The sequence below is a fragment of the Terrapene carolina genome, unplaced genomic scaffold (genome assembly GCF_002925995.2).
Source record: "Terrapene carolina triunguis isolate 2854851 unplaced genomic scaffold, T_m_triunguis-2.0 Scaffold69, whole genome shotgun sequence".
NCBI lineage: Eukaryota > Metazoa > Chordata > Testudines > Emydidae > Terrapene > Terrapene triunguis.
In genome coordinates, this window is record NW_020664420.1 from 52,530,531 (window position 1) to 52,544,379 (window position 13,849).

Here is a 13,849-nt window from a genome sequence, read left to right on the forward strand (position 1 = left end):
GGGACACAAACACTGATGGGAAGAATGGAGGACCATGTCATGAGGGCGCACAGAGACCCTGGCATAGGGGAAAGGGCAATGGAGAGAGCCCCTGAAAATAGGGGTGGCATACAGAAGGCTTGTGGGAGAGAAAAAATGGAGGAATGGAAGGAGCCCACTAGGCCACAATGCCCTGGTCAGTGTAATTATTAAAATCTTAGATCTACTGATATATAAAGTGATGAGATCATCCTACAGGATTATTGCTAAAATGACAACTGATATGAACCATAAAGGCATGGAATTCACATTGTGAGTTTGTTTGTTTTTTAAACTTCAAATGAGTGGGCAGAAACAGGATGTTAGCTAGTGATAGTGTAACACTACTTGATGTATGCAAGCAAGTTTAAGAGTCAGATCCCTAGTCAGTCCCTGTGGAGTTTAAGCCAAGAACCAAAGACTGCAAAGGGAGAGTGGGACCCTAGAGAGAGAAGCAATTACTCTTCCCCCCCCCCCCCACCCCAAGAGCTACATTCAGTTCACATTAACTATCTGACCAATCACCTTAAGGAAAATGTCTTACATGGCGGTGTGTGGGAGAAGGTAATAGTAGAAGATCCTTGCCATTCCTCCCTTGAGTAAGTTAAGAGCAACAGGCCAGCTAACCTGTTCAAACTTGAAAATTAGCACATATTTAAATATACGTGCTGCATACAGTAAGTTCCTAATTGTTTGCAACAAAACACTCAGACTAGATTCATTGCATTTTATTTTGATTACCTGGAAGTACAGGGCAGACTTGCATCAAGAATTGTTATCATGATTAATCCAAATAAGCAGTCAACAGCAGGGTTACCAAAAAATCAAATACAAATTGCCATACACATTGATAAATACAACCATGGATCGGATCATTGTGCAAAATCTCAGGTTTTACTTATTTATATTTCCCTTGACCCCAGAGTATGTTGTAGAAATCTGGTTCCTCCTGTCTGCAACCTAATCAGTTGCAGTGTTAAATATTTTTTTGCTTCCCGACACTGCATGTGGAGTTGCAAATGTATTTGAGTACCAACTGTAATATAATGAACATTATAGAAATCTTAGATTTCTGCAAGTTACAACAGTTGGGAATAACTTAAAAATATGAATTTGCATACTACTTTGACAATTTAAGGCTTTGTTTCAAAAAGTAGAAACTTATCCTGCTTTGCACCACTGCAAGTGCAAAATGATAAGCAATGTCCATGTGAGGAGCATGGACATCTGCTGTAAACTCCAACAGAAAAAAAAAATGGATTCTCCATTGCAGCAGCACAACATAAATGTATCAGTGAGGAAAAATACAAGTTAAATGAACTTGAGTTTTAAGTAAAGGAAAAACAGGTTGATGGCAGTGTCCATCGTAAAAAAATATTTATTTTAAAGCAATTTGCTTTTGTCTAACAAAAAATGATTTTCCACTTAAAAAAAACAAAAAAAACCCACAGATTTGCTGGCAGGTGGTGTGAATTAGGTTTCATGAATTTCCTTTTTTTCCTTCTGGTGGCCCAGTGAAAGAAGTCCATGCTAGGCAGATGCTGATAATTTCTTGTCTAGTTCCAGAGATCTAGTATCTCCATTAGCTTTGGCATTCGCTACAAGTGCCTGTGGGGAAAAAAAAGTTATTTGTGATACCCAAATATTTGAATCTCTCCTATTCAGCTCCCCTAAAAACCCAAGCAACCCAAATATCCAGAGATAAATGGGATATTTCAGTATTATGCAATAGTTTGCTTAATGCCTTAAAAACTAAATTGCAACCACTGCAATGCAAGACATCATTTGTTGCTTAGGGCTGAGGTCACTTTTCCAACTAAGTGATTCACTGACAGGAGGGAAGATACTGAAGATAGAAGAGACCAATGAGGTCATATGGCCTGTCAATGCAGGGTTGCTCCCTGCAGGACCCTTATGGGTGTTTGGTAGGTCTAACTTTATATATGATCCATGTGATGGGGCTCTCTCACAGCCTACTTATACAACATTGTCAGGAGTTTTTCCTGACAGTTTAGGGTTTCCCACTCTGAATTTAATTCTATGACTTGAGGCCTTTGTACTATTCAAGAAGATCTCTCCAGCTTAGTGTTTTTACAGCTGTTCATAGGTTCTGCTTGGCACTTCCTCACTCCCTGTGGTCACTTAGCCAAACTCTACATTATTTTCTCACTAGTAATGATTGCTCAGAACGGAGTACAACGAATCCACACCAGAATCATGTTCAGAAGAACTCGATTGCCAATTCTTTTTTATCGCGTGTCCCATAATGCATGTCTAAGCAGGGAACTCAGAAGAATTTTGCCCCAGATGTGGTCTAAAATTTTAATACATTTTGGAACAGGAACTTTCAACACCATTCCCTTAAAATTCACAGTTAGCAAATATCTTGCTTCTGATATTACAGTCAAAGTTTGAAGGTTTAGAGAGCAGTTCAAGTGCTATTTTGGATGTGCTGGAGACATGCATATGTTTACTCTTTACACTTTTTTTTTTAGCAACTTTCAATAGTAATTAAAACAAATCTCCCCCTTGTCCCCCTCCCCATTCTGTCTTGACCTATGTCTGCATCTGTGTTGGGGCTGACAGTCTAAGAAGTATTTAAATAAATTATCAGATTAAAAAAAACTCAATTTTTTACTGTAAGAGCTCAGTCTTAAACAAGATGGAAGTGCACAATTGGCCAGCATCCAGTCTCAGTCACAATTAGTTATGCTGACTGCCTGACAGTCATGGTGCAGCTTCGATTTGAAGCACTGACTCCACACAAAGCTGGAATTATATTATGCTTTTGCTTCCCAAATCCTGGAAAGATTCCATAACACACCCCATAAATATTTCTCTAAATGGGGACTAGCATAGAAAGCTAGTCAACACGATTGGTATTTGCATATATCTGTATAGAAATAGACTGATTCTTACATCTATTAATTCGTAATCATCTTTGGCATATAAATGTCTTAGGAGGTACCAGCGTGCAACTGATACTATGGTTTCTGGATATCCAGGCTGATACACCACTCTTTCCAACATTCGACGAGTCTCCCTAGGAACAAAAATAAAATTTAATACCGAGTAATCGCTAGAAATTTGTTGCATTTAACAATTTTCTTGTTTTGTATAACCTGCCAAGAGTCAGAATTATTTTAAACTGTAGTGATTAAACCAAATTGTCCTCTTAGCTAAAATTCGTATGAGCAATCACGTGTCTTGCAGCCGATGACAACAGTTGATAGCAATATCACCAATTTTTACGTCTACTTCCCTTCTCCCAATTGTGGGTCCAGCACTGCCTCTCAATGTCCAGAACGTACATAATGATTCATAGTTATTTTTATTTCCACTTAGGATAATAACTACCCTGAGAACAATCCTCTATAAGTACACCTGGGAATGTAAACTCTTCTGCTACAAGTAGTAACCCAATATTAGTGGAATTTTAATGTTTGCTATACTAGTATGTTGTGCATCATGCTGCCCATAAACTCAATTTGGGCAGCACTACCCCGCTGAAATCCTAAAAGGCATTTGCTCTTGTTTAATAACTATAATATGAACCTTTAAGGTATCACAGCTGCTTTTAGGGAAGCAGTTACTAGAACACCAGTCCTGTGACCAGCAAAAAGGTTTTTAGTAAAATGTATTTGTATAACCAGTGTGTATAACACACGCATTATAGTCCATCTTTAGTGTGAAACAACTGTTTAATAGCTTGCAACAGCATTATATAATTTTATGGCAAGTGAAAAGTCAGTAAAGTGACATCCAAGGGGAAATTCAGGTAGGCAGAATATGGTTACACAAGTTAGAATTTGGCTAGTGCGCTGGTACCAGCATTCCTATTTTTGCAAATATGTGTCATGGGAAAAAAAGGGTCAGAAACTTGTTTTGAATCTCACTTGAGACTGGATGGAATTGCAGCACATGCTGGAATGAGACTGCCTCACTGCTACCATCCCATTCAACCAATACTCATCAGATAGTTCTTGCAAAAAAAGTTAAAATATATTTAGTTTATATGTTTTTTAAAAAGCTTAGCCAAAAGCTGTAGCTGCCTTTGACACCACAAAAGACTCCAACTATAAATACTACTGCTTTGGTTCCCTGCTTTCAACTGGTTTTTCAGCTTTTAAAGCTGAACTAAGGCAGGGGTCGGCAACCTTTCAGAAGTGGTGTGCCGAGTCTTCATTTATTCACTCTGATTTAAGGTTTTGCGTGCCAGTAATACATTTTAACGTTTTTAGAAGGTCTCTTTCTATAAGTCTATAATATATAACTAAACTATTATTGTACATAAAGTAAATAAGGTTTTTAAAATGTTTAAGAAGCTTCATTTAAAATTAAATTAAAATGCAGAGCCTCCTGGACCGGTGGCCAGGACCAAGGCAGTGTGAGTGCCACTGAAAATCAGCTCACGTGCCGCCTTTGGCACGCATGCCATAGGTTGCCTACCCCTGAACTAAGGCAAACCACCTGCACTCACTTTCACCAGACATTGTTTTTGTGGGGTATACTATTATAGAGAACACATACCTCGCCCCCATTTTGCGATTGTACTGTAACAGCGCTTGCAGAAGAACAGCCAGTGGGCAGAAGGAAAGTTTCAAGGCTTCAGTTGTTGCCTCCTGAACCAAGGATGGCCAATGATCATTTGAAATGTTAGCCTATCAGCAAGATGACAGCAAGAAAACTTTAGTAACTACGTTACTAGCCAAAATGTTTCACTGGGGGGAAAGATAATATTTGTTTGCACACATACCATCTGCACATGATTAGCCTTTAATTCTGCAAGTTTGCTAATTCTTAAGCTTTCCTGTTTGGTAAATTAGATTTCCAAGTCTCAGGGTATAATAGGGCTGGAAAGCCAGAACTGCATTATTTCAGTACTTTTACAGCAGTCTTGCAAAATTCTACTTGGCCATTCATCTGCAGAGTTGTTATTAACAGCAAAGTAAAACAGCATTACTTTATTATATTAAGGAGGCATGTGTATATCCAATGAAAGCTTGCAAGGCTACACTGGAGAGATGAATTTATCCACATTGAATGCTCACAGGTACACAGAGTCAAAAGAGAAAATCATAAGTTAAACAGCCACTCTAAATTGATGTTTATTTAGTGGAGCCACTATTCAGCAATTCATGTTTGGCAAGTCCATTGAATTAGATTAAGGACAGACGGTAATGTATTTGGTAAAAATTCTGCATGACAGAAAATACAGTAAAATATAAATGTTTATATGAAGTGCACAGATTTTCACTAGGAAAGATAAGAAACAGATTATTCAAGACTGTAAGAGACTGCAATTATGCTACTGACATCTAAGTGAAATAATTAAAGACAACAAAATGTGCCAGAATTTGCCCCAGAGTGGGTGCAATTTAAGTGGGTTCAGCTATGCTAAAGATAAATCTGAGCAAACAAACCTATGTAATAGAAACTGTCTTGTAAACTGCTCTGGTTATGCCAAGAGAATGTGGGTAGCGAAAGGTTTGTTTAAAAAGCTGATTTATTTGTTTCAAAAGAATTTAATCAGCTATGAAGACTGATCAGTATGAAATACACTATACAGAAAACAGTCTTAATTATGTCATACTTTAATCTTGTGCAAAATAGTCTGAAGCAAGAGTGAGAGTTGTACTCTTTCAATGAAATTAAAGCATGCAAAGACCTCTACACAAACACCTAGTGACATGTACGTTGGGTGCACCACCAGGTTCTGCCATGGTAGAGATATTTTGTGGGCAGTTACAAATGAAGAGCAAAGTCACCAGCCAGGACGGCAGAATCACGTGAGATGTGGCAGGGTCACTACTGGCCAACATTCCCATACAGATAACCTTTTCTCCCCGAGGCACGGGGTTCTCGTACTCATCAGGAAGAGAGCTTTATTTGGTTTCCTATACTTTGAGAACTTCTTCCACTACTCAAAATACATCAGTTAGTTGAACTACTTGGTGTAAAGGAAACTCATTTTGTTTCCTCTTTTAAACATTCTGGGCATAAGAGAAGATGCCTTTGCTTTTATTTTAGGGTAGATCATTTAGCGAGTGTTTTCCCAACCTATTTTAGTGAAGTGATGACCCACAATAAATTACAGCATACGAATAGCCCTAACAAAAGAAAACATGCTTTCTCCTATGGCATAGTTGATCCAAAAAGCCACATACCTTTACATTTTTAGGGAAGTTTAGCACTAGTACTGCTGAAAGAGGATAGTGTGCATTTCAGTATCTCTAGAAAAAGTATGTCAAAAGTGACCTATATTTTCTTTAAGGCACGTATTATGCTATCATTGTAATTGTTTTCATCTGATCCTTTTAGGGAGACAGGTTAGAATGACATTCCTTAGGCTCTAAGATCTTCAAGGCAAAGACCATCTATGGGTTTGTACAGCAAACAGCACAATTGTGCCCCAAACTTGACTGAAACCTCTAGGCACTAGTGCAATAAAAATGAAAATAAATAATAAGACTGAATGAATGCAACTCATACAAATGTCACATGTTCAGTGATGCAAGAGTCTTGAAACTAGAAGTTATACTACAGACAGTTTGGATGACAGAACTAATAATCTAGTATTAGAAAATAAAGCTTAGTGGTCTTAGTTGATTATGCCATATATTTTTCCTTTAGACACAAAATATTCCTGGAGAGAAGTCTAAGAACAATCAATAGTCTTTTAAAGTTAGAGTGTATTAGGTTTATTCACATCCATGTTAGCACTAAATGAGAATACCATTTCTGCTAATTATGGAGTAGTTCACAAAAGAGAACAAAAGTCTTACAGTTTCCCGCAGTTTATGGAAGGACTTCATCTGGGAGATTACAAAAGATAGCTAACAGCAGATGGCTTACATTTTAAAATTAATTCATTTTATCATAATAGTTGTGGTTATCTTACCATGCAGATTTCCAGTGCAAGCATAGCTAGCCTGAGCAAACTTGATAACTTCCCGTTCCAACTGCCCTGTTGGGATGCCAACTGTAGACTCTTTCTGTAACACATCTCTGCTGCGACCATCATTCTTTGAGACTGGTACACTTTTGCGAGCCACTAAAAATAGAGAACCATTATGTTTGGTAGTGCTCGTTAAAACAGATCATTCAGGTATTTTTGACTATGTAAATTTAAGTTTTCCAAGTTTCATGAATATATTAAGTTGATCTTTATACACAATTAGTTGTAGGTTATTTTATAGCTGAACACCTGCTTGAGGGAAGGAGAGTGCAAATTTCCATGCACGCTCTGCCAGTGTACCTCTGTCCTTTAGTACTATAGCTATGTTATTTCACAACAGAGGTCTCTTACCAGACACTGCCAACCATTTTGTAGTTTTGTGAACTAGGAGGTAGCCAAACTCATTTTCCACTGGGGACCTCCTAAGCTATTTTTAAATGGAGCACGCCACCTAGCACTAGATTGCCAACAACAGTTCTATTAGGATGGTGGAAAGCTGTTCAGACAAGTTAGAAAGTTTCTGCCATTGAACAAGATGGATTTCCCATCTCATGCTACTGTATGTGAGGAAGTAAAAATATTCAATCTTACAGCTTGAACTCAGATGAAAATATGTAGTTATCCTTTTTGCCAGACAACAACCTGAACTTCTGCAGACAGAAGGTTCCTGTTGGAGGAGCTACAGATGGGAATGGAGTTAGGGGAGTCTGTCTAACCTAGTGTTCTCATCCTTCTGCTTGCTCCATCAGCACAGTAGAGTGAACTCCTCTTAAAGAGAGGTTGGCAAGGGACTATAACTGAGGCTTATTTTGTACTGACATGAAAATGTATTGGTGCAAAAGAAATCAGGAGTTTGTAAATCCTTTCATATATACCCTAGATGTTCCAACATCAGTAAGTCATGCTTGTACAGAAAGTTATCCGTTAGGTCATGAAGCAGCTATTAAACAATGAAAGGATCTAGACAACTAATCTTCTAGTCTAAAACCTTCCCTAGATGATCCCTTTCCCTTGGTCCTCTGCTACTGGCACAGTTTATGACTCTCAGAGTGGAGAGCAGGGTCACAATTCTAAGCACTTTCCTAAGAATTTCTTTTAGAGAGTTGCCTCTATGTTTATGCTTGTGGGATTTTTGCATCCATCATTAAGCAGTAGAACTGTCTTAAAGCGGTGTACATTGGGGTGGGGGGATAACCAGTAGCCTTTCTTCTCCCCAACTGCAGAGTCCTGATGTTACTTAGAACTGAGGAAGAGAGGGAAGGTGGGTGGGTAATATGAATGCACAGAGGTGATTCTTGAGGAATGATTACTCTCCTCATATTTTTCTGTGCAAAATGAATAGTACTAATAAGAATGTTTTCATTATATCATTATTTAAATAATATAAGGGTGGGGTTGATTAAGAAAACAGTCCCTTTTTTGAAATACAATATTGGTAACCTTAGTTAGATCCTCTCTTCCAGTAATAAGGAAAGGAAATAAAGCTTTTTATTTATTTATTTGTTTTTTTAAATGTGCCAGGGAATTGGGTAGCCTTGATGCTCTTGAACACGGGGAAAGAGTTACTCACCTGTGCAGAGAGTGCAAACAGAAGGAAACACAGGGACAGCACACATCCAGTTTTTTGTACACTGTTCAGGAACCATTTATTTGTGCCTAGTAACACATGTTATAGTACATTAAGCTACAAAGTTTCACTGGGGACCAGTGATGTGGAAGTCAAGATCGGCAAATTTCACATGTTTACCTAATTAAGTTAACATAAATTTACACTTTTCCTGCCTTCATAAGGACTATGTACTTTCAGTTCTCTAATAGAGATCATTATCTAGTACTCTCATCTCACCAGCTGTTAGTGTGCAAAGAGGAGGAATGTTAACTCAGAGAGTCCCTTCTCAGATAATCCTCTGTAATAGGGATGTGTATTGAAACAGGAAGAAAGAGTCCACTTACATGCCATGCTGTTACTGAAGTGGAGTTGGACATGACAGTTTTATGAAGTTCCTCCAAAATGGCATCTGGAAGCTCTTTGTGTGACTGAAAAAGCTGTTTACACTGAACTTGTCTCAAGAGCAGGAACAGATCTGGGTGATTGGGGCAACTTTTTAAACCCTAAAACCAAAAACAGTTTTTAATGAGTTAAATGCAAAAAGTTATTAGAAGATACATTTAAAAATTGAGAACATTCTTATTAATACTTTTCATTTTGCACAGAAAAATATGAGAGGAGAATTGCCCCCTCCTTATGATCCACTTGCAGCAAACTATTTCTGTTTATTAATCTCTCCTTTTCTGCACATCAGGAAGGTTCCTGAAAGCTGTCTGCAGGATCATGGATTCACACGAGGAAGTGAGCAAGGAACACTCATTGTTCCCAAGTCCCATAGGGAATCTGTCCAAAGTCTTGCACCTGCCCCATACTTACAGGTGGGGTTGAAAGGCAGATATCCAATGTGGAGGGGAAGAACAAGGAATAGGAATCTAATGACTCCATGGGGCCCAGAAGCCAGAGGAGAGGAGGAGTCTCAAAGCTAATGTAGAGGCACAGGGCCATCATGTGGTTGGAACTGGCCTTAAGCGTATCTCCAGGGACTTGTGAGTTCTCAGGGCAGTGTCCTCCATTTATTTTGTCTTGGGGGGAAGGAGATGCCACACACATGCACACTTCCCCTTCCAGAAATGACTTCAGAATAAAACAGCAGCCATCACGTGGTTCTAATGCATGCACTTTTCTTTACATTAGCAGCAAAGTCCCAAAATATTACTTACAGACTGGTTCTTCACTGTCCAAATCAGTACACATTTCAAAAACCTAGTTCAACCCAGATTCCTTTTTAAAAGGTATTTATTTGGAGCAAAAGGTGTATCTTGGGAATTAAGTGACTACATATGTAACAGACATTTTAATAATCAAAAACATTCCAAGCTATTCCAGAGGGTTAAATAGGCAACAGTCTAGTAGATGCAATTTGGTCCCTAGTCAGAGATTGGTATTTGCAGCAGTTCTACCCTCAACAACTAAGGAATGGTCTCACATAAGTAAATGGTCTTGCCTAGCTCAGAGAAGAAAAACAGATAGGTATGTTCCTGATCTTCACTCCTCAGTCAGATTCTTTCTGCAGATCTTGAGGTGATTAGAGCTTTCAAGGACAGAGGACCTACCTCTTAACTCCCTCCCAAGGAAAAGTGCTATCCAACCTAAATTTACTAAGACATGAAACCATAGTAAGGTTCATTAACATTTAAAAAAAATGAACTATACAGATATTTCCCTGAGGGAAATATGTACAAACTAATTCTCTTGTTAATGTATTCCTGTACAGGAAGGTCAATGGATATGCTGATTAAAGGAAAACTGACAAGCAAGAGAATTTCTGCTCTTCAAAAGGTGGCATGTCCACTGAACCTTACTCAAGGGCAGTAACCAACAGCATCTTAAAAGAGACTGTGGCAGCCAGGGAGAAGGTGATACATGAGCAAAGTAGGTTGACTGGGTCACCACAGCAACAAAAGCCTTCGTAAAAAAGCCACATTGGCTAAGAATTAGGTATTTATTTTGTATCAGAGGGGTAGCCGTGTTAGTCTGGATCTGTAAAAAGCAACAGAGAGTCCTGTGGCACCTTTAAGAGTTAGTCTTAAAGGTGCCACAGGACTCTACGTTGTATTTATTTTGGAATGTTTGGTGAATGGCTTATACACTAGATCTATGGGCTGCTTTGCAAATACTTCTGCCAAGGTGGCAGCCTTCTCTGTCTATTATGCACACATGCCACTTCAAAAAAGAAATTTATTCTTACTGAGACTAGAAAATTAACAAACCACAAACGCTTTCATAAGATATTTTCTGAATTTTTACCATTTATTTAATTTTTCTTTAGCAATGCAAACACTTCTAATGATTCAGGTGATTCAGTCTGGTGTAGTTTAAATGGTACCTATCACTTTGGATTGCAGTCAAGATTCTGAAAATTGAGTGTGGGCTAGGAAGTGAATAATCAATGTGACTGAGTACACAGCAAGTCATTCATCCCACAATACAGCCAACTGCATTTCCCTCTGGAGAAAAATGCCTTTGGAACTTTTGTAAGAATTTATTTTTTGCTGGCATAAGTGAGGAGGGACAAGAAGATAAGCACATGAAGATAGATGGGATAAGATCAGGTTGAAGTAGGGATTTTTGTGCTATAATGTACTGACCATGGCTGGTGAACAATTATTTAACCAATTTAAATGGTCAGTATGTTTAAATTGAATTATAAAACTACTGATAAAGAATAGTCTTTCCTTTACTAAAAGGTGAAAAAAAGTCAGTTTATGCATTTGGGCTGTGCTCTCCTGTAACAGATTGTTGCTCTTTGCTGTTTATTACCATTGCATATATAATACATAGGAATTAGTGCTCCACTCAGTCATGAAGCAGCAATGACAGTGGTAATAACCATACCTTTGTGCAGAGAGCCTCAGCTTCTGTAATTCTACCAGTCTCTTTCAAACCAGTAATAGCCTGACAAAGAGACCAGTCTTCAAGAGCCTGGATGTACTCAGCTGAAAGGTCCTTTTCTTTAGCTGTAAATGTAAACATGCATTTAAGAATGTATTGCTAGATATGCTCTAGTGCCCTGCCACATATCAGGCTTGAGTCATAGTAACTAAAGAAGACCTAGTGCATATCATGATGATAGGTCAGACAGGCTAAGTGACAGTACTCCCTAGTATTTTTATTACATACATACATACTATATACACTCCACATATAAACAAACACACAAACACACACACACACACACACAGCAAAACAGACTTAGAAAGAGAGCACAGTTTTTATTTTGTTTTAAGGTAGGTATCAACTTGTAGAGTTGATAAAATAACTGAAGCATATATTTTAGAGAAATTAATTTTCAAAATAGTAAGAAAAGTCAGTCAACCGTTAGCCCTTTTAGTAAGGGAGGCTATAGATACAATAAACAAAGGCAGGCTATCCCAGATCAAAACTTCTTTAGCATAAAGTACATAATGTACCAATTTATTGATTTAAATATCAGACCACTGTAGTAGAAGTATTGAAAATAAAATGTTTTCAAGCCAGGACACCTGGAGTTAAGATTCTGTAAATAATCTTAGTTCTGACCCTGTATTCTTTGCTTACCTACCAAGGATACTAGTATTCAGAAGTATTATAGTGAGAAGTATTATAGTGAGAACTTAAGGAGCAATTTGTGAGTAATCATTAGCTTCTTTTCCATTTGTGAATTGTCCACAAAAGCTTATGATTTTCTCAAATGCATTACGTTTGCAGAAGTTTGGTAAAAAATTTTGAACAACTTTTCATCTATAAACAAAGCAGTTCATTGTGAGTGTTTGATATTCAAAATATGAGTTGAGTTGGGTAGTGCTCCTTGGACACAATTTACATTGTTTTGTTTGTGTTCCAGGGTTGGATAAGTACCTCTTATGAACAGCAATATTTTGTACCAGAAATCTGATTCTAAGTTCAAAAGTCTCTTTCAACAAATATTTTACTATTTGCTCAACATTCACTCTGAATATTTTTTCTTAGCAAAGTTGTTTGATAGAATATTCATCGAAAGCCAAAGAACGTCACCATTTTTTAATAATAATAATATATGGAGATATACCTATCTCATAGAACTGGAAGGGACCCCGAAAGGTCATTGAGTCCAGCCCCCTGCCTTCACTAGCAGGACCAAGTACTGATTTTGCCCCAGATCCCTAAGTGGCCCCCTCAAGGATTGAACTCACAACCCTAGGTTTAGCAGGCCAATGCTCAAACCACTGAGCTATCCCTCCCTCCCAATTTGGAATGAATAGTCATAGAATGTCTGCTCATATTACTGTACAACTATGCCATTTTTAAGACAGTGCTGTGAATTGTACACATGCTTCACTATGGTACTGTGACTGTGGCACTCTAGTCTGGTGCCTCTTCATAAAATGGCCACCAACGTCAGAGGTGCCTCAGGTCCATTTCTGAAGGATACGATCCAAGAGCCATATGGGGAGGAGGTAGAAAAAACTAGAACCTTCACTCTATTTAGAGGCTCAAGGATATGGGATTTCTGGTTCCTAGCAGAATGGTAGTTGGGTTTACCTGGTATGGCTTCAGAAATCTGCTACTGGCTCAGTTCCTCCTTCCTCCCAGTTAAATCAGACTTCATGCTGCAATTGTTCTCACTAACTATCCCCTTTTGAATTTTGTTAATAAATCAGACTCCCCAAACACAAATCTACCATCCAGTCTTTCCTGCTGGCTCACCATCCTTGGTACAGGTTTTAGGCCCGTCTTGCTGAGCATCTTCTCCTAGCAGGCCGCTGCTACCTGCATGTTTCTCTCCCAGGCCGACCTAGGACCCTGGAGAGTTACTTAGCCCTGACCTCCTCACTAACCCTTTCCTGGATGTTCTTCCTGATTTTTGTAGGCTTTGAGTGAAGCACTCACTTCCAGGTCTGTACTCACTGAATGATCACAGGCTGCCCTTATGTCTCCCAGCACGCACGGTACTTAGTCACATGCTCCCTGTCACATGACCCTTGTATTCATTCCCTCTCCTTGGTACACTAAGTCTGGCATAGGTGCAGCCGAGTCCCAGCCTCGTAAAGGGACTGTGACAATCCATATACACATTAGAAATAAGAAGTGAGTTGTTACTACTCGTCACCATGAGCAAGAGGTAATCAGATAGGTAAGCTAGACATTTTCCCCTTAAGATTGTCATTATCTATTCATTATTTAACTCCAGCTGAACCAAAAATGTGTGTCTGGGAACATGCGAATTTATAAACAGGTTAAAATACGTGGCAATGCCCTTGATGACAGCAATATACGCATTGTTTAATATTAAGAAGATCAGTTGC

General features: G+C 38.5%; 1 protein-coding gene across 3 annotated transcripts in view; it reads right to left on the minus strand.

Moving 5' to 3' along the window:
• Positions 1-731: 731 nt before the first annotated feature.
• TTC37 (tetratricopeptide repeat domain 37) overlaps positions 732-13,849 on the minus strand; it is an 89,544-nt gene continuing 76,426 nt past the window's right edge. For 2 of the 3 annotated variants that reach the window (XM_024206841.3, XM_024206849.3), the window contains exons 36-41: positions 11,421-11,542; positions 8,930-9,088; positions 6,920-7,072; positions 4,549-4,679; positions 2,938-3,061; positions 732-1,626 (exon numbers count right to left, since the gene is read on the minus strand). In XM_024206841.3, the coding sequence (XP_024062609.1) occupies positions 1,549-1,626; positions 2,938-3,061; positions 4,549-4,679; positions 6,920-7,072; positions 8,930-9,088; positions 11,421-11,542 (767 nt within the window). In that variant the 3' untranslated portion in view covers positions 732-1,548. The remainder of the gene's footprint in view (positions 1,627-2,937; positions 3,062-4,548; positions 4,680-6,919; positions 7,073-8,929; positions 9,089-11,420; positions 11,543-13,849) is intronic. The other variant, XM_029910902.1, reaches the window with a different exon arrangement.